At 36.9% G+C, this 24,571-nt stretch overlaps 12 protein-coding genes and 1 non-coding gene across 13 annotated transcripts; 4 read left to right on the forward strand and 9 right to left on the reverse strand.

Annotated features, from left to right (window-relative positions):
• The first annotated feature begins 150 nt into the window (after nt 1–150).
• Nucleotides 151–4,290, forward strand: SPOG_03487 (aspartate-tRNA ligase). Its single transcript, XM_013169902.1, has one exon. The coding sequence runs from the start codon at nt 395–397 to the stop codon at nt 2,219–2,221; it is 1,827 nt and encodes a 608-aa protein (XP_013025356.1). The 5' UTR covers nt 151–394; the 3' UTR covers nt 2,222–4,290.
• Nucleotides 2,179–4,598, reverse strand: SPOG_03488 (uncharacterized protein). Its single transcript, XM_013169903.1, has 2 exons — nt 4,261–4,598; nt 2,179–4,208 (listed from the first exon to the last, which is right to left on the reverse strand). Exons 1-2 carry the CDS (start codon nt 4,412–4,414, stop codon nt 2,269–2,271), a joined length of 2,094 nt encoding a protein of 697 aa, XP_013025357.1. The 5' UTR covers nt 4,415–4,598; the 3' UTR covers nt 2,179–2,268.
• A 29-nt stretch (nt 4,599–4,627) lies between these two features.
• Nucleotides 4,628–6,894, forward strand: SPOG_03489 (CBF1/Su(H)/LAG-1 family transcription factor Cbf11). Its single transcript, XM_013169904.1, has 2 exons — nt 4,628–4,879; nt 4,978–6,894. The coding sequence occupies exons 1-2, from the start codon at nt 4,807–4,809 to the stop codon at nt 6,702–6,704; spliced, it is 1,800 nt and encodes a 599-aa protein (XP_013025358.1). The 5' UTR covers nt 4,628–4,806; the 3' UTR covers nt 6,705–6,894.
• On the reverse strand, nt 4,733–8,073 carry SPOG_03490 (TRAX protein). The gene has a single exon (XM_013169905.1). It carries the CDS (start codon nt 7,592–7,594, stop codon nt 6,905–6,907), a length of 690 nt encoding a protein of 229 aa, XP_013025359.1. The 5' UTR covers nt 7,595–8,073; the 3' UTR covers nt 4,733–6,904.
• SPOG_16359 lies at nt 8,022–8,094 on the reverse strand. Its single transcript has one exon. It is a non-coding gene; the product is annotated as a tRNA-Phe (tRNA).
• Nucleotides 8,095–8,212: 118 nt separating this feature from the next.
• On the reverse strand, nt 8,213–9,228 carry SPOG_03491 (ribosomal protein subunit S8). The gene has a single exon (XM_013169906.1). It carries the CDS (start codon nt 9,087–9,089, stop codon nt 8,631–8,633), a length of 459 nt encoding a protein of 152 aa, XP_013025360.1. The 5' UTR covers nt 9,090–9,228; the 3' UTR covers nt 8,213–8,630.
• Nucleotides 9,229–9,348: 120 nt separating this feature from the next.
• On the forward strand, nt 9,349–12,280 carry SPOG_03492 (oligosaccharyltransferase delta subunit). The gene is made up of 4 exons (XM_013169907.1): nt 9,349–9,501; nt 9,557–9,755; nt 9,863–10,948; nt 11,061–12,280. The coding sequence occupies exons 1-3, from the start codon at nt 9,371–9,373 to the stop codon at nt 10,346–10,348; spliced, it is 816 nt and encodes a 271-aa protein (XP_013025361.1). The 5' UTR covers nt 9,349–9,370; the 3' UTR covers nt 10,349–10,948; nt 11,061–12,280.
• On the reverse strand, nt 10,403–12,402 carry SPOG_03493 (DinB translesion DNA repair polymerase). Its single transcript, XM_013169908.1, has 4 exons — nt 11,862–12,402; nt 11,372–11,811; nt 10,809–11,321; nt 10,403–10,762 (listed from the first exon to the last, which is right to left on the reverse strand). Exons 1-4 carry the CDS (start codon nt 12,349–12,351, stop codon nt 10,571–10,573), a joined length of 1,635 nt encoding a protein of 544 aa, XP_013025362.1. The 5' UTR covers nt 12,352–12,402; the 3' UTR covers nt 10,403–10,570.
• Nucleotides 12,403–12,547: 145 nt separating this feature from the next.
• SPOG_03494 (GTPase Ria1) lies at nt 12,548–15,793 on the reverse strand. Its single transcript, XM_013169909.1, has 2 exons — nt 15,681–15,793; nt 12,548–15,625 (listed from the first exon to the last, which is right to left on the reverse strand). The coding sequence occupies exons 1-2, from the start codon at nt 15,774–15,776 to the stop codon at nt 12,710–12,712; spliced, it is 3,012 nt and encodes a 1,003-aa protein (XP_013025363.1). The 5' UTR covers nt 15,777–15,793; the 3' UTR covers nt 12,548–12,709.
• A 61-nt stretch (nt 15,794–15,854) lies between these two features.
• On the reverse strand, nt 15,855–18,068 carry SPOG_03495 (DNA polymerase alpha B-subunit). The gene is made up of 4 exons (XM_013169910.1): nt 17,622–18,068; nt 16,594–17,578; nt 16,242–16,550; nt 15,855–16,195 (listed from the first exon to the last, which is right to left on the reverse strand). Exons 1-4 carry the CDS (start codon nt 17,885–17,887, stop codon nt 16,025–16,027), a joined length of 1,731 nt encoding a protein of 576 aa, XP_013025364.1. The 5' UTR covers nt 17,888–18,068; the 3' UTR covers nt 15,855–16,024.
• A 1,203-nt stretch (nt 18,069–19,271) lies between these two features.
• On the forward strand, nt 19,272–20,942 carry SPOG_03496 (developmentally Regulated MAPK Interacting protein). Its single transcript, XM_013169911.1, has one exon. It carries the CDS (start codon nt 19,538–19,540, stop codon nt 20,312–20,314), a length of 777 nt encoding a protein of 258 aa, XP_013025365.1. The 5' UTR covers nt 19,272–19,537; the 3' UTR covers nt 20,315–20,942.
• On the reverse strand, nt 20,414–21,703 carry SPOG_03497 (transcription factor TFIIA complex small subunit). The gene is made up of 4 exons (XM_013169912.1): nt 21,553–21,703; nt 21,499–21,504; nt 21,353–21,434; nt 20,414–21,281 (listed from the first exon to the last, which is right to left on the reverse strand). Exons 1-4 carry the CDS (start codon nt 21,585–21,587, stop codon nt 21,075–21,077), a joined length of 330 nt encoding a protein of 109 aa, XP_013025366.1. The 5' UTR covers nt 21,588–21,703; the 3' UTR covers nt 20,414–21,074.
• A 1,183-nt stretch (nt 21,704–22,886) lies between these two features.
• Nucleotides 22,887–24,448, reverse strand: SPOG_03498 (uncharacterized protein; the record flags this gene model as incomplete). The annotated part of the gene is made up of 2 exons (XM_013169913.1): nt 22,887–23,855; nt 23,948–24,448. The coding sequence occupies 2 exons, from the start codon at nt 24,446–24,448 to the stop codon at nt 22,887–22,889; spliced, it is 1,470 nt and encodes a 489-aa protein (XP_013025367.1).
• Between the last annotated feature and the right edge of the window lie 123 nt (nt 24,449–24,571).

The raw sequence follows: 24,571 nt of genomic DNA on the forward strand, positions 1-24,571 counted from the left end.
AATGTAAAAGAATCACTCGTCTTCCATAAGAAAAAAACCAATCAAAATATCATTATACTTAGTTTTTTTGAAAGACATATGTTATGTAATAAAGGCCTCACTATGAATATTGGATTCATCCTTCAAGTCCATACTAACCAAAGCTCATTGATTTTACAGGAATGAGCCTAGCTATATAGGCTTTTCGTGAATAAGTAGATTTGTTAATCTTTAAAAAGAAATTGAAAGCTTCCTAAAAAGCTTTTGGTCGTGAATGCTATCGTAAACTATTTATAAAAAAGTGTACTTTTGTCGTGATTTTCAATTGAGGTTTCAAGGCTTTCTTTTAGAACTCATTTTTTGGAAAGAATTCCCTACCGTCTTTTTATTTTTAATAATACCTTTTTTTCTACGAATGCAGTTTCATAAAATCCCAAATGTATTAGCACCGTTAGTGGGAAAGGTGATCAGCATTTCCGGTTGGCTTGTAAACACGAATCGAAATATCTCAAAATCCATCAAGTTTAATCAGCTTCGTGATGTGCAAGGCAAATCCCTTCAGCTATTTTCCCAAGAGCCCTTGCAAGTTCCCAAGAAACAGCTAGCAGAAAGCTTATGGGATTCCGTCGATCGCTCGAAATTTGTTTCTTCCGCTTTGAATGAAACTACTCACCAAACCGTTTCTCCAGAGAGTGTTGTGAAGATCACCGGCAAACTGCAGTATCGACCTGAACGAGATCGCAGACCAGGAAATGAGTTTGAGTTGAAAGTCGAGAACTTGGAAGTGCTAAATATGGCTCATTCACTTCCTTTTGTCCCGAATGATGAGAATACTAGTCTACCTGTTCAACTAACTCATCGTCATATCCAACTTCGAAACCCAAAATATAACCATTATCTCCGGGTAAGATCTAATATAGCACATATTGTCCGTGATTTCTTTCATATGAATGACTTTGTGGAAGTAGAAACGCCATTGCTTTTCAAATCTACACCAGAAGGCGCTCGTGAGTTTTTAGTCCCTTCTCGACAAGGACCTGGTAAATTCTATGCGTTACCCCAAAGCCCTCAGCAATACAAACAAATATTAATGGCTAGCGGAATTGGAAATTATTATCAATTGGCTCGTTGTTTTCGTGATGAAGATTTACGTTTCGATAGGCAGCCAGAGTTTACCCAAATTGATTTGGAAATGAGCTTTGTTGATTCTCCAGAACAGGTCATGGTCGTAATTGAAAGATTATTCTCCCGGCTTCTAAGAGATCTGGGGAAAAATCCCTTAAAGTCTCCTTTTCCCCGTATGTCTTATGCTGACGCTATAGAACTTTATGGTTCTGACAAGCCTGACGTACGATACGATTTAACTTTGCAAAATTTGACGTCTTTTCTTCCTAAATCTGACGCTTGCACTGAAGTCTTGGTCTTAAGAAATGTAAAAAAGTTACTAAGCAATGCGGAAGCACGCTCTTTGTGCGAACAAGTAGGGCAAGGCGTTTCCTTCGTGACAATTCGGTCTAATTCTCAATTATCCGAATGGACTCAAAAGGTTCCACAACTAAAACACCTGCATCTCGACATAAAAAAAATAAATGAAGAACTTGGTCTGTGTCCCGAGTTGACACTTTTCATAGCGAATCGCCCTGTTCACATGTCCTCAGGTACGACCCCTTTGGGTAGGCTTAGACCACTCTTACATGACCTTTTGGTAAGTCAATGTCAGCGTCCACGTTTAGATGATGATGCTTTAGAATTTACATGGATTGTTGACTTTCCTCTTTTCTCGCCTGCCGACTCAAACTCGGAGTCCCTGGCGTCTACTCACCATCCCTTCACTGCTCCTCATCCTAAAGATTTACATAATCTCTCCTCCAATCCCTTGAATGTTCGAGCTCTCCATTATGATTTGGTTGTAAATGGGGTAGAGTTGGGAGGCGGAAGTATTCGCATACACAATCCTGAACTTCAATCTTTTATCCTAGAACATGTTTTAAAACTCAAACAATACCAACTGAGCACATTCAATCATCTAATTGACGTTTTGCGAAGTGGATGTCCACCGCATGGCGGAATAGCTCTAGGGTTTGATCGACTTATTGCTCTCCTTGTAAAATCCAATGGTATACGAGAGGTTATCGCATTTCCAAAAACATATTCAGGCACCGACCTATTAATAGGAAGCCCTTCTACAGTAACGCAAAATCAGTTACAAGAGTATTATATTGAGATAACTAACAAAATCTAAATCTATAATCCAAAAGTCCGTAATAAATGCTTTCATTATTAATTTCCTCATAATTTACCACCCAGTCGAGCGGCCATAAATTTACTTAATTTTGGTTGCTCGTTCCCATTTTCGTCCACCGGTACAACACCTTCCTCTTCAGTGTCTTCAGTTTCTGGGTTAACTAGCTTTCGCCGGAGTTCGTAATATCGTTGAGAGATTTCTCTTTTATCCTTTACGAAATCCTGATGATCCTCAAAATCCTCTTTCGCTTGCTCTACACTTCTTGCAGGTTGCCTTTCAACAACGGTAGATTTCACCGTAGGGACTTCGTTCAGGTACTTCTCCACTAAATTTTCTTCGTTTTGCTCATCGGAAAGTTTTTCTTCAGGATCGGATTTTGTTGGTGGATTATCAGAAGAGCGCTCCACAATAGTGTCATGATCGAGTAGTCTTTTGTCTCCCTTGTGTGTTTCTATAGGAGACTCGAAATCTTTATCCTTGTGTTCAGATTTTATTTTGCTTCGCGCCTTGCGAAACGCTGATATGCGGCTGCAATATTCATGAGGCTCAAACATGTTGTCATATTCCTCTGTAGGAGTAGGTACATTCTCGATGCGTGCTTTTCCATTTCTGCTAACATGTTTAATTTCTAACGTGTCAGAAAAATGCACATGCTTTTCAGAAGGTTGCGTTTCTTTTGTGGATAAAGCATTCTCTTTATGCTCGTTTGATCCAGAAGCAACTTTTGGAGCTAATGATTCATTTTCACCAAAATAATTTGGATTTGGAGGAGGTATTAAATTTCGAGAAAAATTTAAACTCATACCATGCTCGTCTTCATCTGAACCTGACTCTGCGTCAGACTGCAATTCACCGGCTTCTTCCATATCTTGAAGGAGCTGCTCCATGTCGTCTAAAGAATTTAATCCGTCATATTGAACGGCATGCATTATACTTTCTCCATTGGCATCCGTTGGTACGGGCAATAAAACCGGATCTTCGTCATTAGGTTCCGCGGCAATGCTATCTTCAGTAGATGTTGGAACTTGCTTTAAAGCACCCTCTACTTCCTTATATTTATCTTCTTCATGTAAACTATCAACTTTTTTAGTAGGCTCAGCACCATTTGTACCATCTGTTTCTGACCTTGTGGATTCGTTTTCAGCAACCTCCGAATGTGTATATCTTCCTGGTGAACTTCTCTGGAGCTTCGCTTCTTTAAACTTGGACAGTTTTTTAGGGGGTTTGGATTTAATGGGTGACTCTGATTTTAACTGTTTTTGACTATTCGATTCTTGAGGAGATTTTTCCATAACCACTTCCTTTACAGCGTTATTATCGGTGACATCTATACGCTTCTTTTCTTCTCTTTGACTTTGCTTTTTGGATTCTTCTTCGTGTTTAGCCTTTGTAGAACGATTTTGAGATCCGTTTTTAGGGTTAGAGAGAAACCCCTTTTTGAAGACAGACTTTTTATTTTTCTTTTCATCTAGCTTTTTTTCTGGTTCCTTTTCTTCTATCTTTTTCGATGTAAGGTCGGTTTTGTTTTCTATGGTAGATGCTTTCTCTTTGACATAATCCGACTGAGTTTGCTGTATATATTGGGATGCATTTTCTCTATCTTGGAATTCTGTATTGTTCTTTTTGGTAATTTGTTCATCAGAATCCAGCGATCCAGTAGCTGCAGCCGCTTCTGCTGGCAATTCCTCAATCCTTGTTTCCGGTAGTTCAGTTGCAGAAGGCTTCGAAGGCGTTGTAGCTTTTTCTTTAGGATTTTGAAATCCTGGCAAACTTCGTATCACATCAGCATAATCTGTAACGGAAGAAATCCTTTGAGGCTTTACATTCGATTTTATTACATTGCCATCTTCATCAACTTCCTCGTGAATGTCCACAATAGGCAGTCCTTCCTGATTTCTCACCAAAAGGTATGATTTTTTCTTTTCTACTGCAGAAATAAGATCATCCGAGTGTTGTTTTAGTAATCCATTTAAGTAAGTAAAAACTAGATCCAAAAGTTAGATAAAGAAATGATTATAAATAAATAAAATACGTACACTTAACATGAGTGTAAGAATCGTCCTGAGACTTGAGTTCGCCAGCTTTTTGTTTACAAAACTCAATTGTTTGAGAAATGTGTCTAGATATGTCTTCTATTTTGTTATATACATCTTGATTATATTGTATAGAGAGTATTTCTTCACTATCCATCGTCCGCAAATTTCAATGGCCCTCTAATCACTTAAACTGCGTAATCCAAAAGTCACTGAGAATTAAGACCAAAAAAGTACAACCAAATCTTTTCCTTATTTTTTAAACGAAAACTGTATTAAAAAGTAACTTTCTCGCCGCTTCCAATGGCTTCTTGTCTGTCGAGTAGTTGGTGAAAGAAAAAGTTGACTTGGGTAATTTGTAAATTGCCTACGAACTACTACCTTCGTTCGCTTTTGCAAAAGCAACCATTCTCTCGTTTCAGATAGAAATATTAATGATTTATAGACAATTTATAGACAATTGAAGTTTATGAAAGTGCACATGCTTTATTGAGGGTTCTAAACTAAAGAATAATCGACTCGGGTTAAACTGCCAAAATAGACTATATAATGGCAGGTTTTGGCAGCTGGAATATACCTGAATCCAATGAAAATGACTCTCTCACATTGGATAATCTAAAAAGTATGTACACATAGACTGGTTATTCATCAAAAGACCAGAGTCGATATTATGGTTTCAATTGTATATTCAAAAGCAACGATTCTAACTTGCTTTATTAGTTGAAAACTTAAAAAATGAACTAATCCTTCGCGGAGATTTGAATTTGGATCAAAATAATGACCAAAACGTAAATACTGAGGCGATGCCAATTCAAGTCCTTTCTTTATTTAGCGCTGTTAATTCAGCGCTTACTAATGTGGAAAAGACAGAAACAGGTTCTCGTCATGTACAAGCAAAACTCGAAGATGACCCAAAGGGTCACTTTTTTAACAGCCTTTCACATATTCAGATGAATGAGCAAAGCAGAAAACGAAAAAATATGGAAGATGAAAATGTTTCAGAAAACTCTATAAACGACCTCATTAGCAAAAATATCGAGTTGCTCTGCCAAAACAACCTAAATCAAGGAGCTGACCTTTGGTTGAATGATGCTAGCAAGGGAATGAAAGATGGAAGAAGCCAAATGATAAAAATCTCATGTAGACATGCCTCCGTCATCCAAAAATCGTATGGTTCTGAAAAGAGATTTCTTTGCCCTCCTCCCGTCCTCATGATAGATGGTCCATTTCAATCTTTGCTTGGCTTATCCTTTCGAGTTGAGATCTCTATTATGAATGAAGAAGGCCAGTATTCACAGGCAATCAGTGAAATATACAATAATCAACAGTGTATGGTTTTTCGATCTTTGCATGTATCTAGTCTAGCAGCTGCAAAGTCGAAAATCTTAAGGCTTTCCATCGATTTTGTTTCGACAGTTACGGACCAAAGAGTATCGCATTTGGTGACTTCCCCTATTGACGTTGTATCAAAGCCGGCCAAAAAAGGCACAAAATCTAAGGTGAGTCATATAACACTGCGTTCCGGGTCCGTCATAAGTCTTTACAACCGAATAAATTCGCAAACGGTTCGCACAAAATATACAACATTAGAAAATCGGCAATTTTGCCTAAGGAGTGATGGCTGGGCACCCTTACGTATTCATCTAATTTCTTCATCACCCGAGAGCACCACAGAAGGGATCTTGAATAATTCTGTAGAAGCGGTTCCAATTAGGTATGGTTCTGTTATCCAACTACAAGATGAATTTTCAGAAATTATGAGTGACCCTTTAATTATCCGCCGAGTAGAAAAAGACGGGATTGCTCAAGATGATGGATACGTGAATCAAATGCACCGCATAGTTTTAGAAAGCTCAGCTTCATTTTCAACAAATTTAGCACTTGGATATGAAAACGCCAGAAGTGGGTTTATGCCGGCTGATCGCACACAACCTCGATGGTTTTTGGGTGCAACTTCCGCTCAATGTAAGAACTTACCTAATGAAGCAGTTGTACCAGTTGAATGGGAACCAATAGAGACTTATAATGATGAAGTATTAAAAATCCGTGATTCTGTTTGTTGGACTATCGTTGGAATTTCCCAATGTGATTGTACAATTCTAAGACCAGTACAAAGTCAGTTTGCTCTTCGACATTTAGATTTACCATGCGTGGAAGCCCCGCCTATTTATTTGCCAAGCAATCAGTCATTAGAGTTAAGTATAGAAGGGTTTTCTCCGGACATACAGATATGGCTAGGCAATATAGGGCCCTTGAATTACACGAAAATAGAGAAAGCAGAAAAAAGCTTATCTAGGAGTGTCACAATTCTGGTTAGTTTGATCCAGCTTTCTACGGAAGCTATCACCTGCGAAACACTTCCCCTGTTATTTGTTTTTCCAGACGGCACCATTGTATCGGGACGATGCGACATAAGCCTGTCTCCATGGCTTTCCCTTGGGAAGTGAAGTTTATAGTTAACCACTCGAACCTCCTTCCGACATTCTTTTCCGTCTTTTATGTTTTAATATTTATTCTCGTTCTTTGAATATTGTAGATTTTCAGTTAGGTGATTCATAGTTTTTGAAGAAAATATGAGTCTTTTTTTTATTTATCTCATCCATTGAATATACTCTCAGCATGCAAAGCAATGATAGTCATCGTGGATCTAATGAATACGAAGCTTTTTCTGTTTAGAAGCTATAATTTCTTCGTCCCTCTTCATGGATGTTTGGTCAGACATTCTGAGAATTTTGCTGTAACATATGCTTTCAACTTTTGAAATGCTGTTGTCCATTACACCAAGTTTTTGCTTTAGTTCACTTTGTGAACGACGATTCAAGTTGTTTAATTTTGTGCATTCTAAATTTAAATCACGAAGAAACTGAACATGTGAAAGGATATTTTCAACAGCGAACTTTGACCCGTGAGTTATAAGAAAACGCATGATCTCACCAGTCATATCGCAAACTCCTAAGACATAATCAAGAAGTCCAATATCTATCTGGAATTTACTATCTTTTGGGTGTATAAGAGTCTGATGTTGCAGCCAATGTTCAAATGCATAAGCTTCGACAAACTCTTGAATTCCAGGAGAGCAAGAAGGAGCATATCGTTCAGCATCCGGGACGGCTAGTTCTTGCTTTAACAGTTCCAATTGTTTTTGAATATTTTGTTTATGTTGCTTTGCTTTGTCAAAATCCAATGATAGGGGAAACTCACTCGATGATGCTTGATGAAGCAGAAAAATCATTCGTTTACTTTGGATTGTGATCTCCCGAGAAATTCGGATAATCCTTTCTCGTTTGTCCTGTTGCTCCTGAAGTACACGCTGAAATTTTTGAAATTCGGCTTCCATGTTTGCTGTAAACTATGCAAATTCACGTAGAGGAACTGTTAAAAAATAGAGAAAAAACAGCTTACAAATTTTGTTTAAGTTCCAAAAAGTAAAGCAAATAATAAATTAGTATCCAGAGTTTGCGTACGATGGGTTCGTGCCATTCAAAGGTGACTCAAACGGTGATGTTGAGTATCACAATAAAAAGGCCAGGAAGATCAAAGCGAACAAATTACATTATAAGTACTATTGATAATAAATTTAGCTTGATTCAAATTTAAGTGAAATACGAATGTCAACCTCAAATTAGACTAGGCTATCTTCAGGTATACGATGGGATGGACACTTGTTCTACAGTAAGCAAATGCGATGAAAACAATTAAGTTCATTTTCTGAAACACGACGAAAATGGGATAAAGTCCAAGAAAAAGATATCTAAGATAAAAAGTGTCGCGAACCGGGATCGAACCGGTGACCAACAGATCTTCAGTCTGTCATGCTCCCAACTACACCACCGCGACTTGTTGTAAGTTAGGAACAATAATATATATATATACAATAACAGTTAAGATAGTATGTGTAAGGTTTATATAAAGTAAGGCAGCAAATGCATTTTGGTGGATTAGCAGAGCTTCCGAATGAGTGTTGAAGTAGTTTTATTGAATTGCTGTAGCACCATGAAGGGGAAGGCTGTTTAATCGAACGTTTATATAATATTCAAATTAACTGTTATACAAGTTACCTGACATGTAGAGAAAAAGAACGTAGTGAAGTGGACTGCAAAATTGCTCTTCCATTATAATTAGGTAGATACAAGGAAGTATAATATAAAAGCAAAGCAGTGTCTTATGTTTGGTCGAGAGTATTGTAAAAGGGGATGTGTACAAAGAAAAATATATAGAAAAGTTTAACGGATCAATTCCATAATATCAGAGATATCAAAGAAGAATTCACATAAGAACTCATAAAGAAATAAACATGATATGAGACCACTTGGAAAAAAAGAAAGTAAGAAAGGGCAACACAGTTGCTTTTTTTCTTTATTCCATGATTGATTTTACTTTACCCGGCATAATACTCGTCCGCCCAGCTGTTCACGAATAGCGTCCTCGACTCCCATGATTCCTTTTTTTGTTTCTACAATAGCCATCTCGGCAGGCTCTAGTCCGTGAACAAAGCTAACTGTTCTTCCTCTTGCAAAGTTCATTAGTTCGTTGGGGGTCATGTATACTTTACGACTCGGCTTGGATACTCCTCGAATATATTGCATAACAGGCTTCCCTTCAAAATACTTCAAAGTCAACCATAGCCTCCTTTCAGCAACGTTGCCTCGTGTTGTTGGTGTAGGCACCAAGTCAGGTCCCTGAAGATGACCACGTTGAATGGCGCTAATGAATCCTTGATGATATAAAGCAGCACTCAATTCTAAAACGCTTCTGCAATTGGGAACGCTTGTCATTGCCTTTCCAGCACGGAATGAGTTTTGCAAATGTGAAAATACAAAGTGCAATTGCATTGAGAAGGCCACAAATTCACAGACAACAAACTAACAAGTTCAAGAAACGTACAAAAAAACAAAAAAATGGGTCCTTGGGACGAATCCAACAAAACTGAGGTAAAAAGTCGGGTTTTCGCGTGTCGAATAGTTTAGCAGTGGAAGGAAGTAGGTATTTTCGTTCTTTTATGGTGGAGTATCATATCCTCTTTACCGATACATTAGGACTCGCTATTTATACTCGAAGCAGTATGTGGATTCGGTTTCATTTTACCCACTACAAATCCCAAGGATACACAAAAATGAGGGCAATTTCATTCGTTTCTTTGTTATGCCTTTTTATGGGTGTTTTTTGCAGCTCATGGAATACTAAGGATGGTGTTCTCAAGCTTCTCAGCCCTACCAAATCCTTAAAGACAGGATCCGAGAAAAGGTAAATTATTGAGAAACTGCTTGTAGACACGAGTTCTAATTTTGTTTTTTGTTAGATTTGATGAATTAAACACTTTTACTGAGATAGACTCTTCTCTGGAGGATACATTGGTAGTACAATTCACCTGTGCCATTGATGATGAAGCTGCTGTCCCTCACCAAGCCCATATAGTATTCAGTGACAAAAAGAAACCTAGTATTTCGATCGTTTACCCCGTGAAAGTGAAGGGAAATGGAGATGCAGTCTTAAAATTGGTACGTATTTAGAAAAAAGCCTCATTCACAGATTTACGATGAACGAATCTGCTTGAATTAATGTGAAACAGGTTTCTTAATATATGAATCTTCTAACAAACTTTTAGCCTTTGTCTGAGCTTCCTTCTGAGATAGTCCAAAGTGAGGACGGACTTCTGAGCACTTTAATGATCGGTTCTTTCGGTGATGCATCTCCTTCCTCAATTTCCTTAGGATCTCTCGTCTTTGACTCAGGTTCCCTTCCTGCTTTTAATGCTAAAACATCGACCGAAGCAGTAACGTCTCCCCAACCTACCATACTTCATACATTTGCTGCTCCACCAAAAGCCGCTAATAAATTCTTGAGCCTTTTGTTCTCGCTCGCTGTTGCTGCTGTTTTTGTTGTCCTTATCGGCGTTTGGATGCAGTTCTCTAGTAAGACATCTGTATATTCTGTCTCTTCTTCTTCATTAGGCCACTTTCTTTTCTTTATCTCGCTCGCTACCGCTGAAGGTCTTTTGTTCTTTTACTGGACATCATTAACCATTTTCCAATTTATAAGGTACAGTGTTTTTATACTCATTGCCTTTGTTATCAGCGCAAAGCTCTTGTAATAATGATGCTTGAAAAGAATGACCTTTAGATTTCTTTGTTTTTCATGAGTTTATTACGAATCTGGTTATCAGTCTGTTTGAAATCCAATGGATAAGCAATTCTATTTAATTTTGAACGTAAATAAATTTTGACCTGTTTTCATTCCATTGTACACTTGCTGTCCTTTTTGTATCCAAAACGTAAATTAACTCCATTCTATATGGATGTCTTTTGATGTGAAATTAATGTCTAAAAAAGGCATCTATAGTGTTCCGCTTTCTTTTTAGAGGGATTTCTTTCTTTTCATTGTCGATCACCTTCTTCACAGTTTCCGTATTTAGGCAAAGATCAATGTGCTGGTTCACAACAGCCAAGTCATCTTTTAAGTCTATACGACAAACAGGACACGAAACACTGTTTTGTTTCGAAAATTTCTAGAACGTTAGAAAATGTTTTATAAGATTAGCACGTTTTACATACAATGCGAGAAGCTATGTAGCTTGCCTTATTAGTTAACTTACTAGCTCGAACACCCAATAGCCGTATTCGTAGTGGATATTCCATCCTCAATAATCTCAGAGCTTCGCAGAAAAGATCTGTATCGTTGAATATGTATTCTCGTAAGTTCTTCTGTCTAGTATGAACTTGAAAGGTATCGGTTTTGATTTTTACTGATATAGAATTCGCAATCAAATCTCGTTTTGATAAACTCTCTGCTAAACTTTGACATAGGGCTTGAAGCTTACTTTCTAGGAGACCTCCAGAAGCAATAGCGTTCGAAAATGTTATTTCACAACCAATGCTTTTTCTATAGCTGTCACCAAAATCCTGGACAATAGTGGACCCAATCCCTAAGCTGCATTGTATTAAATTCTGAAAGGTTTTTTCTCTAAAGATGTATGACAAAAGAGTTCTATTATTTAATATGTCTCCACAGGTTTCGATATCTAGCCCGAGAAGCTCCTGTTCCAATACTCTGCCTATTCCATTGATCTTGTTAGGTTAGTAATTAGTTATAGAAAGGTCTTAATTTATTTCCTTACTCTCCTTGTTGGCAATTTTGACATAAATTTTTCAATCACTTCTGCTTCAATTGGAACCAGATATTGATCATTCGGCTTCTTCATGTTGCTAGCAATTTTTGCCAATAACTTATTAGCAGCGATTCCACAGCTGATGCTGACACCAGTAATTTTCAGGACCTTATTTCTTATTTCCATAATGACTTGCTGCATGGTATCCTCATCTTTATTAAGTTTATTTCGATTCATATACGGAGTCAAATTCATATACACTTCATCAATACTAGCTGGACAAAGATTCTGGTCATATTCCAGAAGTAAATTCTGTATTTCCTTTGATTTAACTGCATACTCTGGAATGTCTAAAGGAAGAACGACTAGCTCTGGACATAGCTTCTTTGCAATAAACTCTGGCATTGCTGATCGAACGCCAAACTTTCTAGCCATGTAGTTCGCAGTACCTATGTAATTAGCTTGTTGCTTTAATTCGCTTTCCTAAAATAAGCCTTACATAAAACACCTTTACCAACGGCCATTGGGATGTTCTTTAGTTTTTCATTTCTCAGTTCTTCAACAGACGCGTAAAATGCGTCACAGTCCACATGTACAATAACTTGACTTAAGTCACGACAAGATTGGAGCTCTTGCATATAGGTGTCAATCTGATCAGTCCGTTCAGCCCATTCTTTTTGAAAAGCATTATTGTGTTCAAGTTTACGGTAATATTCTTTTACCTCCTGTCGTACACGCTCAATTCTCATTCGAAGTTCAAGATCTCGTTTCTGTTCTGCCTCAAAATATTTACTCCCTTTGGATGCCTCATAAATAATCTCATTAATCCTTTCTTGATCCACACTCTCTTGACCAGACTTTAGAACTGAAGGTCCAGCCAAGCGCCGTTTTAATGTAGCTTCATAATCCAATTCATCCTCGTCATTATGTATATCAAAGATGTTCTTTTCCTTCTCAATATCTTCATTTTGGCTTTTCCATTGCTTCATTGATAAACCGCTGGTAAAAGCAAATTTCTAACAGCGTAGTAGTGGTTTTTGTTTACGGCATTAAGCGCGACGCATCTTTAATTAAATTTGTGATAAATTAATAACGTTTATAATTTATAATACTATGGAGGCTTTTTAAGTTATGAACTTCCATTTAATATGCTTCATGTGTTTTAGAAGCATGAACGTATTTTCTGTTTGGAATACAATTGAGCATAAGTCAACAAATATTATTAAAAATATTTTATTTCTTAACATAAATAAATTGATTTGGTTCACATCAAAAAATCACGAAATAGTAACTGCTTATATAAATTTCCAAATCATACTTGTAATTTCAAAAAAATCACTGTTATTTTTAGTGTTTAAGAGTTCTTTGTTTTTCAGCCTTTTCAATAACCTTTTGTTCAACTAGTAAACCTTTCCTTCTTCGTACATCTAACATATAGCGTTTGGCTATATTTTCACGGTCAGCAAGTTCACCTAAGTCTTCTAGTTCTTCCTCTGTAGTCGGAACCCAGAATGGATTCTCGTCTAGCATTTCAAACCCATGGAAAATCAGCTGGGGATATGCTGCACCAGATGTACGCTTTAAGATTTCGACTGCGAAACCAAACGATTCAACAACAGGAATCACAGCTTTTACATTAAAAAATGGAGTTCCTTCTTTCATTTCCTCGTCAACAATGCGACCTCGTCTCTTGGCAACTACACCATACACTCTACCCAAAACTTCAGCAGTAGCTTGGATATCGCATGAATACATAGCAAGTAACAACCTTGGTGACCAGGCAAGGAATCCTTGTTTAACTGCCTCACGTACAGTAGAAATAACCTGACCAGGGATCTGCGGATTATTGACTGTGAGTGATTCATTCTCTTCTCCGTTATCTCCTATTTCAATTGAGTCAACAGAAACACAGATGCCTTGCACCGGTTCGGCACATAAGGGTCCTTGTTGAGTAGAAATTTGAAAAGCAGTAATGATATACTCAGCGAGATCAAAGGCAATAAGTCTTGATCCATCACTTTCATGACGTGCCTTTTTCATTAAGCCAGTTTTATCGATTAGGATGTTGGGACCGACGCGTCTTGGACCAAAAGACATAATTGAGTCAAGGTATTCGTTAAGGTTGCTTTTATCTGATGCATCCTTAGCTAATAAGTCATGAATACTTGTTATAAAGTCTTCAGAACTAAGAATTTCTTCTTTCTGTTTCTGTAGATCAGCAAAACTAATATCGCCATTTCTAGTTTTCTTTGTAATGTGATGCATAAATAACTCAATTGTGTGTTCATGATTCAATAAGAAATTCACTAAATCGCTAGATAATGGCGTAACAGAAATTCCGATCTTTACTCCGCCAGACGCGAGGGACGTACTTACAAACCCAATTGGTGTATCCTTGTCCTTAGCAGTCATATCAGGATCCGCAACTGTCGTCTCACGGAAAGGAACAATAGGTTGCGAAGATTGAATTTCTATTTTAGCAAATCTTTCACGCAAGTCTTTGAGACAACGTTCTAAATGAATTTCACCAGCACACATAATTACATGCTCACCATTTTCTTCCGCCGCAATCTGAACACATGGATCTGCCTGATTTAACATTTCTAATCCAGCTACCAATTTACTCATTTCGTAAGGACGCATTGGTTCTACAGCAACACGAACGATTGGATCCGCTTGCTGAGTTACTCCAACTAAATTTGGTCCTCCCGGTACAGAGCATAGAGTGGCAGTTCTTAATACAGTTCCAGCCAAACCGCCAATGGCAAATACATTACCAGCTGGGACGGTATCTAGCGCAAAAAGCTCTTGACCCATCATTAAGTATAGGGATTCAATCGTGACTTTGGTAATATGCTCATCGGGTTTTGCAGGATCGTACTTTGGACCGTAAACGTAAATTTGTTGACCTACAGAAATACTTCCACTGTAGATACGAGCAAAACCAACAAAAACATCTTTTTCTTCTTCCTCGTTAACATATCTATTTTCCGAATTCTCTTCTGCTTCATTTGATTCTTCATTTTCGTTAATTGACAACACACCCACCGAGTCTTCAAGAGAACCAGCCAATTTAGCCTGTCTCAGTTCACGCATTTGCTCGGCAGTAAGCTGTCGACGTTTCTGGTTTGGAAGATCTCTTTCAGAGAAAGCAACCATTTTACTTATGTAGGCTAGCATTGGTTCTTCTTTGTTAGCGTTACAGTTACTCATAGCCGTCGCTATGTTTTGATCAACATTTTCAAAGTGTGGAGTGGTCTTCAACACTTTCAATGCGCGATCTTTCTGCGCGTCTATAGGACAAGGAATCTTTCGAATAGCTGTTAGTAGAATTGCAGTTGACAGAGGTAGCCATTGTTGAAAAACTGCTAGCAGCAAATTTCTAGGATCTTTAGATTTCATGTCTCGAGGAAGAACTTTTATGTTTAGCGTTTTCACGATTTTTTCAATTTTATCCAAGTCACGGTCTACAACGGCTGAATTGTACACAGCCCAAATATTATCAAGAACAAATTGAACAAACAAAGGTTTCAAACGTCGACCTTGAAGATGTTTTGCTTGAAGGATACGCTTAGTTTTTGGATCCAAATAATAGTCGCCCCATAAGCATTTTGTAAGAACACTAGACTTTAATCCGAGCTTTTTCTCATAAAAATCTGAAAACTGGTCTAGAAAGAAAGCCCAACCATCGTAGGCGCTTGCAAAAATAACATTGCCTTGTTCAGGAGAGAAATAAATGCCCTCGTCACTAGTTTCTTCCTCCGTTTCATCTAAATTCATTAACTCCCCTCTATAAAAGGTACCTATTACAGCATTGACCTGCTCAATAAGGCGAAGTAAATGATAATGAGCTTCAATGGGTGATAATTTGAGTTCGGTCACAAGTCTATCCATCTTGTTGATGACCAATATCATTTTAATTCTATCAACCCAAGCTTGACGAAGGACGGTGATTGTTTGACTGCAAACTCCTTCAACGGCATCAATAAGAATGAAGGCTCCATCGCATAAACGAGAAGCAGATGAAACTTCTGAACTGAAGTCCACGTGACCAGGAGAATCAATAAGATTAATTAAGTAATCTTTTTCAACAGCCCTTTCTCTGTGTTCACTAATAATTTTAAAGAACAATGAAATCGCACTTGATTTCATCGTAATTCCTCTAGTAATTTCATCCTCACGAAAGTCGAGATATCGAACCGTTCCTGCTAGTTTACTAGAAATGATTCCGTTTGTAGCCAAAAGACTATCAGCTAACGTTGTCTAATTGATGCTTGGTTAGTATATGTAAGAAAAATGTAGCAAAATCGTTCAATACCTTTCCATGATCCACATGAGCCAACAAAGTAAAGTTTCTTATATTGTTTTGGTTACTTTGAAGAGGTGCTAATTGTTCAGGAGGAATCACAGGCATCCTGAAACTAATTTATGGATGAGGTTGCAAGAAGTGATAGGAATGATGCGAATACTAAAATATAATATAAAAGAGGTTCTCGCGGGACAATATTATAATTAATAATTATTATACTTACAGATAAATTAAAAGAACGATGATTGTAACTAATGAATTAAATGAATCATAGTTGCATATCCATGTATTATAATTGTAAACTGTAGCTATAAAATCAAATCGTGATATGAAGAACAACGGAAGTAATGGGTTTATAACTTTAGTATCTCAACTTTAGTACGAGACTGAGCATTGTGTAGAAGGTCACTAGAAGGAGTTGAAGAATCAAGGGGATAAGGAAGAATAGTTAGCTTTGCAAATGATCCCAAACCGACTCCTTTCGTCGCTTTTCCTGGATTAATAGATATAACGTTTTCGACAGTCTAAAATAAACACGTTAAAATTGACAAGCTATATGAACAAGCTTACCTTTGCAAAATACCTCATATCGCTAGGTAAAATGAGGACATCAGGAACGGTTTTAAATAGCTCTCCAAGTTTAAGATGTGAAATATCGATATTCGAAGGATTACCTCTGTCCAAAGAACCACCTGGAAATAAGGGGTAAAAATGCCTTTGCTGGATTACATGAGCTACTAATCGGGAGAAAAGGTTCCCATGGGTTGGTGTTCGGAAAAGCTCTTCCTTGGAAGTATGTAACAGAATGTCGTTAGTAGATATGCCGAATACAACTTCATTCACTGAAAAGATACAAGGGTTTGGGAAACATATAAAGTTCTATAATGTTAATACTAACTAAAAGAATCAAACTTGGACGTACAGATGGGAGGCCTAGTGTATGGCGATCGAATGTGTCTTGAGGCCAAGCAGGGTGATTAGAAATGGCATCATTGATGTGAGGCAGGAGAATGCACTTGCAAGAAATTTTAGAGAGGATCGGAGAAACACGTTCTTTAAAAAAATCTTCAAGAGAAGTAACTTGTGTGTCTGGGATATTTCCGGTGGAAAGGATAGGGTGGTTGATATCTATAAACGGGCCCGTTAAAATAACCAAATCAATAGGATTTTCTAGCAAATATGAAACTAAGGCTTTCAAAGGGGTAAACGAAAGATCATCTCGAAGAGACCAAGGACCAGAAGCGACATATATAGAAATGGGTTGGTTGTTTGCTTTGTTGTTAAAATTCTCAATTTCTTCTTTAGATGAAACAGAGAATGGAAGAGGAGGTAGAGGTAAAACTTCTTTAGCAACAAAAGTTTTACCACTAGGATTGGATCCTTTAAGAGCAAGTATTTGTCCAGGAAAGATGGAGTAACTAGAAACTTCATCTAACTTAAGGGAAACTCTGGCGCCAGCGCCTAGTCTTCTTGAAGTTTCTATCAAAATGCTATTAGTGTTAAGGCGTCCTCCAACAGTGTTGCTATCAACAACGACTCTACCGACCACGGTAACCATTTCCTGTGTAAGTTCACTTGGATTTGCAAGATCCTCATCAGCAATCTTATAGTGATCGCAAACTATAGCGCTGAAAAGATCGATTCGGTCGTCAAGAACTTCAGACGAATCTTGGAGTTTTTGAAACATGATCCTATAATGGTATGCTCTCGGATCAATACTTGATGTTATTTCAGTTGATGCTGGTTTTTTACCATTAGCGTTAGTAGATGCCGAGGGTATATGTGCGTTGAGAGCTTCAAGAACACGGCCGGACTCATCAGTGAGACTTGGTGCATCTGAAGTGGGAGGCACGGGATGATTTGAGTTGCTATTTTTCGAGTCATGGGATTTAGCAGGTAAGCCAAGCCTAAAAAAAGTTAGATATCATCGAAAGTAACCAAACGCCTTACATATTTTCAAAGTTCATTCCAAGTTTTGTTTTTGTGGTTTTCTTCTCTGGCTTGTCTCGTAAAGTAGCTCTAACCTGGCGCTCCATTTGAGTTCTCATGTCTGCGGCAAATGCTTTAAAGTTGTCTAAGTTTAGGACAGGCTTATTATCCCGCTGGAGACACCAGGACTCCCATTTATAGAACATCATTTGTTCATCTAATCCGCAACTTTGAAGTAGAGTATTCTTCTCTTCGAGAAGTGCTTGATCTGGAGGAAATTCCATCATGAACCAAAAAAATTCTTTAAATTACCGTCAAGCCTGTTGAACCTCTAGTCAAGCAAAAGAAATAATATTGTATATAAAAATTAAAGAAAGAAAAATTAAAATCCCTCTATATATTACTAAAAGTCCCTTTTTCAAGAAATAAAAGTTTGTTTACGCGTCTTAAACAAACCTATGGTGTAGAGGAGAAATAGGTAGTGCAGTCAGGGCACGTTCCATGTTGCTATATGCTCGAGCAACGTAATTGAAGAACATTTCAATCAATATCTATTTTATTAATATACGATGTTTTAAGGCATTCTAATTGAAGGAAAAAAAAAAAAAAAAAAAAAAAAAAAAAAATTTAAATAAAAAGTTACGCGTTTCTCTTGTATGCTCATGCTCAGTTATAAGGAGTTGACGCCATACGATTATAACTATAATCTTAATGTAAGAAATTAGGCAGCAAACTTCACTAACCGACTAAAGAAAGGCAAATTAAGGCATTATTAACTATAATATTTCCCGAGGCCACAAAAAGCGTCACTCACTATCGTTACCTATACTATTATCCTACAGATGGTTTCTATTAATTTACAGCGTCATATTTGTTACTGAAATAATACTAAAGGGTATCATTAGAAGTGAGAATAGACTAAGGTATGGGTATTTTTATGTTTGATTGGATTTGAATTGAGACTCTATTCATTATATATACTTCAGAAATCCTACAGCTATACGTCTGATTGACAAATTGAAGTGTTCTTAGATAAAGCAGTTGTTTACCTCAAACAGTAGAATCTTCTTATCAGGTGTTTTGTTTGGAAAGAGCTGTTATTGTTAAAAAATGCTCTATTTTTATCTCTAGCTAAAAGCCAATCGTCTGTTATCGGCTTATAAATTCACAATGTCGGTTTATTCTGCCCTGATGCAGGTAACGTCATTGGACGATTCGCTAATTATTACTGCTTATAAGCAACAGTTGATAATAATAAACATAAAAAATAATTTTCATATGATAGCGAACAAACGGAAAGCATATAATAAACATTCCCATAAATAATGTTACCTAAGTTAAAACTCAAAGCCTCGTCTCTTTCGCTTCAAAAAAAGCGAGCCATTAATAAGCATTAACTTTAACTTACCTCCTATTCTCACAAACGAACAGCGTGCTTTCGCATAAATAAAGCCCGAGCAATTTAAAGAGGGGTATGTTTTTAAAGCATTGAAAATAATGATACATTAAGAAATACATTGATTAAAAAAGGAATTGATTAAAGGGTGTGTTTTGTGTTTTTTTATTTCATTTTATGATAGCAAACTTTGCGGGGTATATTATAACTTGGGCGGGGTGCTAATATTTGTTTATAATTAGGCTGATAAAGTTCGTGAATCTACAAACATAAACATTTTTTTTTCTTATATATAGTCTTACTTCCTTTTTTTTTTCTTTCCCATTCGTATCACTAAAGAAATAATAGAAGTTTACTATAAAAGCCTTGCGCTATATTCCTTAATTCATCTATTTGTTGAACTTTTACTTGCATTTCTTATTCGCTAGCTTCAAGCGACCAGTCTTTTTTATAATATTGTTGATTCTTTTCTTTGCCTTGAAATCACAAAAGTATTTTCTACATTACCAAAAACTCGTTCGTCCCAATTTAAATATTTAAGATGATGCTATCAAAACTTGCAGTATTCGCTTTTATCGCCCACTCTATGGCTATACAAATCACGGGTCCTTCGAAATTTGAAAAATGGGAAACTGGTGAGGATCACACGATAACCTGGAATTATGTCAATACAGACAAGAATGTTGTTGGAATCTATTTAAGCAACTATTTTAGGTATCCTCCCTTTACAAAGCTCCTTGCGACGGTTTCTGTATCGGACGGCAGCTATACAACTGATACTACAAATTGGCCAACTGGTGGAGGTTATAGCATCAATGCGGGAAATCCAAAATCTCCTGAAGAAATTTATGCTCAATCGGAGGAATTCACTCTCTTACCACCAAGCGCTTCAAGCAGTAGTTCATCCTCTATTAAACAGGTTAAAACTAGCTCCAAAACCAGCAGCTCCTCCACATCGTCTTCAACCAGCTCAGCACCTAGTAGTTCCTATAAGACTAGCACTACAACTTTCTCTTCTCAAAACAGCACTCCTAAAACTAAAGCTTCAGACTTTACTGCCACAACTTCTTCTTACTTTAGTTCTTCATCTTCTTTGAACAGCGCTGCTTATGTGTCTTCAAAGCCCATTGCTAGTGCTAACGCCATTTCGAGCCCGTTTGGAAATACAAGCAATTCCACTAACCACCAAAGCAACTCTAGTAGTATCAGTTCTGCTGGTTCCACTTCACTTGAATCCGGTGCTTCCTCAATGCACGAGTTGATTGGTACAAGCTTAATTGCTTTAGTCGGAGGAGCAACTTTTTTCATGATATACTAAAAATATGTCATTTGACAACGTTCAATGAAGGTCTCTAATTCATCCTGCGTGCTGATATTCTTATTTATTGTTCCTGTTCGTTTACACTTTAATATCTTATGTGCTTATACTCTAATAACTATTATAACGAACTAAACGCATAATAATGAACTACCGGAAAGAAAAAGTAGCATATACATTAAAAATGAATGAAGCACGGACAATTGAACGTTCGAACAACATTTTCATATATTCAATCAATTATAATACAAATCATATGAAAAGCTTAGTACGGGATAAGATACCAAAAGTCCTGAGGAAAACTTACGCGAAGAGAAAGATCGTATCTAAATTAAGTGCCCCTAACTTACATAATAGGAAGGATAAACCATTATGAACTTCAGCGACAATATATCCACAGGTGCATCGAAAATATTAAAGAAAATAATGTAAGGCAGTGCAGAGGAAATGTAGAAATTAAAAGATTACAATGTCAAGAAAGGGAATTCTAAGGTTATAACAAGCCATTGGTCATCATGTAAGCATGAAAGAAAAAAAAACGAAAAGAAAAATCTCAAAATGAGTTATCCAAAAGGCATCAAAGGTTCAAAACAGTGCAGCTAGAAAGACACGATTGAACGAAAGGACAAGAAAAACTTGTAAATCGTTATTCTATCAATATCAATAATTTCGTTTCCAATACCGAAAAATCATAACAAGCGCAAGACAGTTCATGACAAAGTAAAATCGTGAAACTGTCCATTTTTATATTCTTAACTTATTAACGATTTCCTGCAGAATCACGTGTTGCACAGGCAACGATCCGAATCTTATTGCTAGTCACAGTTTCGTTATCGAAACGGAAATTTGGATTTTTAATTATAAATGTCCAAACTTCGTCACAAAACCGGTATGTATCGAGATGTCCCTTGAATGTCAAACGAGCCCGTACTTTTTCAGCTAAAGCTTCTGTCATGCTTTTATCAAACTGCAATAATGACCTTGTTAGCTAACAATGTCAAATCAAGACTGGGTCTTGTCTAGGCACATTAAACTTACGTTGAAGAGGACTTTCATAGCCAGTTGTGGGGATATTTTCCCTTGGGAAATCAAATCATCCAAAGCATCTGTTAATGAAATTCTAACATATTTTCAATTAGCGTTTGATCTATGATTACCAGCAGCAGTCCAACGAAAAACCATACCCTATGCTATGAAAGTTAGCAAAACAAAAGAGAAATTAAAAAGGAAAAAATTACCTGCTACGTCTGTAGAGTTCGTAATATTGCGACATTTTCTTATTTTTCGTGATAAAAAGAAAACGCAGAGTTTAGCTAAGGGCAAGTTGGAATATTGCGGTTCGCCCCCCGCTGGTGAAGTCTTTAGGGCGCCACAAAATGCTGCGTTGACGTTAGTGCATTGTTATACTAAGATAACATTTGGGTTCCTTTTGCGTTATGTTAGTAAACAAACCTAGAAATTTTTATGGGTGATTCAGAATAACTATAGCACAAATAAACGATAGATCGTGAACAAGTCAACTGATGCCTTCGTAAATATATATTCTTTTAAAACAAACAACAAATTTTGTTTCACTTTTCTTGTGTTCATAAACACCAATCTCAGTTATTCGTTAACAAGTCGCCCAGTCCAGCAAACACACTATTTAATTACCGCTTAGAGTTTAGGTTTTACATGCTTTTAGTAAGTTATTTTCACATCTTTTGTATATTGTTCGAAGAAAGTCTTTTAACAAGGTCAAATATTATTACATTTTTGTTTGAGAAGTAATGGCTGAAAATGCATAGTAAAGCAAGTAAACAATTAATGCATTTGGAAAGCAAGCAATTTGAGAGCTGGTGGAGCCTTAATTATTTTGCTCATTTATTTAATTGAGAATATAGCTTGATAAATCCTTTGTAAAATTGCTCAAACAATTTGGTCATAAATTCACCGTTTCTTTACTTTGCTACTCAATAAGTAACGATTAATAAACAAACCTCAAAAACCAAAACAGGATCGTTGGAAAACAAAAAAACAAATTAACTGATAACTTTATATTCATGTAGTGTGTTAGCAATGATTTCGCCACTCTTGTCATTTGATAAAGAGCTTTCTTCATACACTAAAACTTTTGGAGATAATGTAAATTATTGATATATTCCGTAAATAACACTCATAGCCGTTTAGAAGAAAGGATATATAGATTTTGACTTCACCAATTATGTTTTATAGCTATTAGAGCGAATGGAAAACTAATATAATTATTATTAAAGATTCCGTTTTCTTGTTCATTGGAAAATATACATATGAAACTCGTAAGAGTCTATTTATGACTTTACAGTATGGTAAGTGCATGCTTGCATTTGAAGTCATTAGTTTGATACAAAAGAAATAAAATTAAGAACCGTAAACAACACAAGATATTGCGAATAGCGATCATATCACAGGAAAAGAGAGAAGAGGAATAAAGATGAAAATCGTTTAACGAAATAAGATATACGACCCATATGCTACTATACATACCTATGGTTCGACAATCAATCTAAAACGAAGAAAATGAACAAAGAAGGAACGAGAGATTAAAAAGGTCTTAAAATCGTAACTGAATAATGCTAAATAAAACGTTTTGCAAAACATGAATGCCGACTGCGATGAAAGCTGGTATCATGTCAGGGTATTCAACAAAATCACGGATAGCTTCCAAAGAGACTTCGAAATCATAATATTTACTCATAATCAGCCGAGTAAAATAGGCCGCGATAAGCTCGCTTGCCCACACGGCAGAAGAAGCATAGAATGTAAGCTTGAAACTGTATGGACTTTCCTTAGTGAACGTAAAATATGGATAAATCGCCGCGTTAGGTCCAAAATGTAGGATAAGAGACCAGCCTAAGAATGAAAGCATACTAAGGTTGGAAGCAACGCACTTCACATAGAAATTTCTGCCCATGTTTTTTCGATACACTGCGTAGGGATCTAGGCTTTTTGTGAGAGACTTATTAAAGTGATATGCTGTACGCGACATCAAAATTAAAGGGAAGATGGTCATCATGGTAAGAGAAGAGGCAATTTGTACAAGAACAAACTGTTGAGGCGATTCGAGTCTGGCATACAGATTACGCAGGTAAACCTGAAGAGTAAGCTCAAAATAAAGTTTAAACACAGATACTAACGCATAAGAGTGGGTCTTAGTGTTTAATATCCAAGATGAAATCAGATTGCACAAACTAACCGTACACATCCAAGAATACACATATGCAATAGCGACACTGGAGCTGTGGGGAAGTGTAGACATGTAAATATTGGTAAGATATTCACCGGCAAGATAAACGATGAGGGTAACACAAAGGACAATGATAAACCAAGAATAATGAGCGTAGGCATCTCTCCAGCCGATGGTTTCCAAGACAGCGTTGCTTCGAACGCTGGGTTCAAGCAAAGACAACTGGGACAAAAATTGAGTAGTTCGGCGTGAATGCTTTTTCCACAACTTTGAAAAAGAGACTCCGATGGGGATGATCATGGAAATGAACATTAAGGTGATCCAAGTGAATGTAATCTGGCGCCAATCAGTAAAATAAACGGCCAAGCTGCCGATGAGGATACTAAAAGCCCAAAACAATAAATAGCTCATCGTGCCACCGAGTTTACTTGAACACCAATTGACAGAATAAATATGAAAAAGTTTTGTAATCCACAATAAACCGACGGCATTATAGATACCGTAATAAAAAAAAAGAAAAACCAAAATTTTATACGAACAATGCCTTGATTATCCTGGTACAATGGCATAGGTATTGCACACCAAATAAGGACAATACAAGGAGCGAAAACCTGCAGCAAGAAATTTCGGAGCCAAAAGTTGGAAAGTCTTTTTTCGAACCGAGATCTTTCCACCCCAATGAAATAATTGAGAGGCCATCCAGGGGTCATTTTGTTGGCGTAATAAGGGCCAGCAGCCAAATAGGTATTGCCATACTGAGGCTTTGGAGGCAAATACAATGCCTCCTCGTTTAGAAACTCTTCTCTATAAGGAGAATGAAGGGCACCCTCAAGAAGCTCTACCTCTTCCAAACGAGACAATTGCGAAGAAGTATCATTAACGGAAGAGCGAGCAAACAAGTGGGATGAAGCTTCCAAGTTGTCGGACATTTTGATGTTGACATAGAAATGTATCTAAAAGTAGATACGAACGTCAAAAAAAAAAAGGAAGCAAGGAGAAGAGGATAATAAAAGAGGAAAAAGAAGTAAGGAATGCAAAACGAAGAATAAAAA

Source organism: Schizosaccharomyces cryophilus (genome assembly GCF_000004155.1).
Source record: "Schizosaccharomyces cryophilus OY26 unplaced genomic scaffold supercont4.7, whole genome shotgun sequence".
NCBI lineage: Eukaryota > Fungi > Ascomycota > Schizosaccharomycetes > Schizosaccharomycetales > Schizosaccharomycetaceae > Schizosaccharomyces > Schizosaccharomyces cryophilus.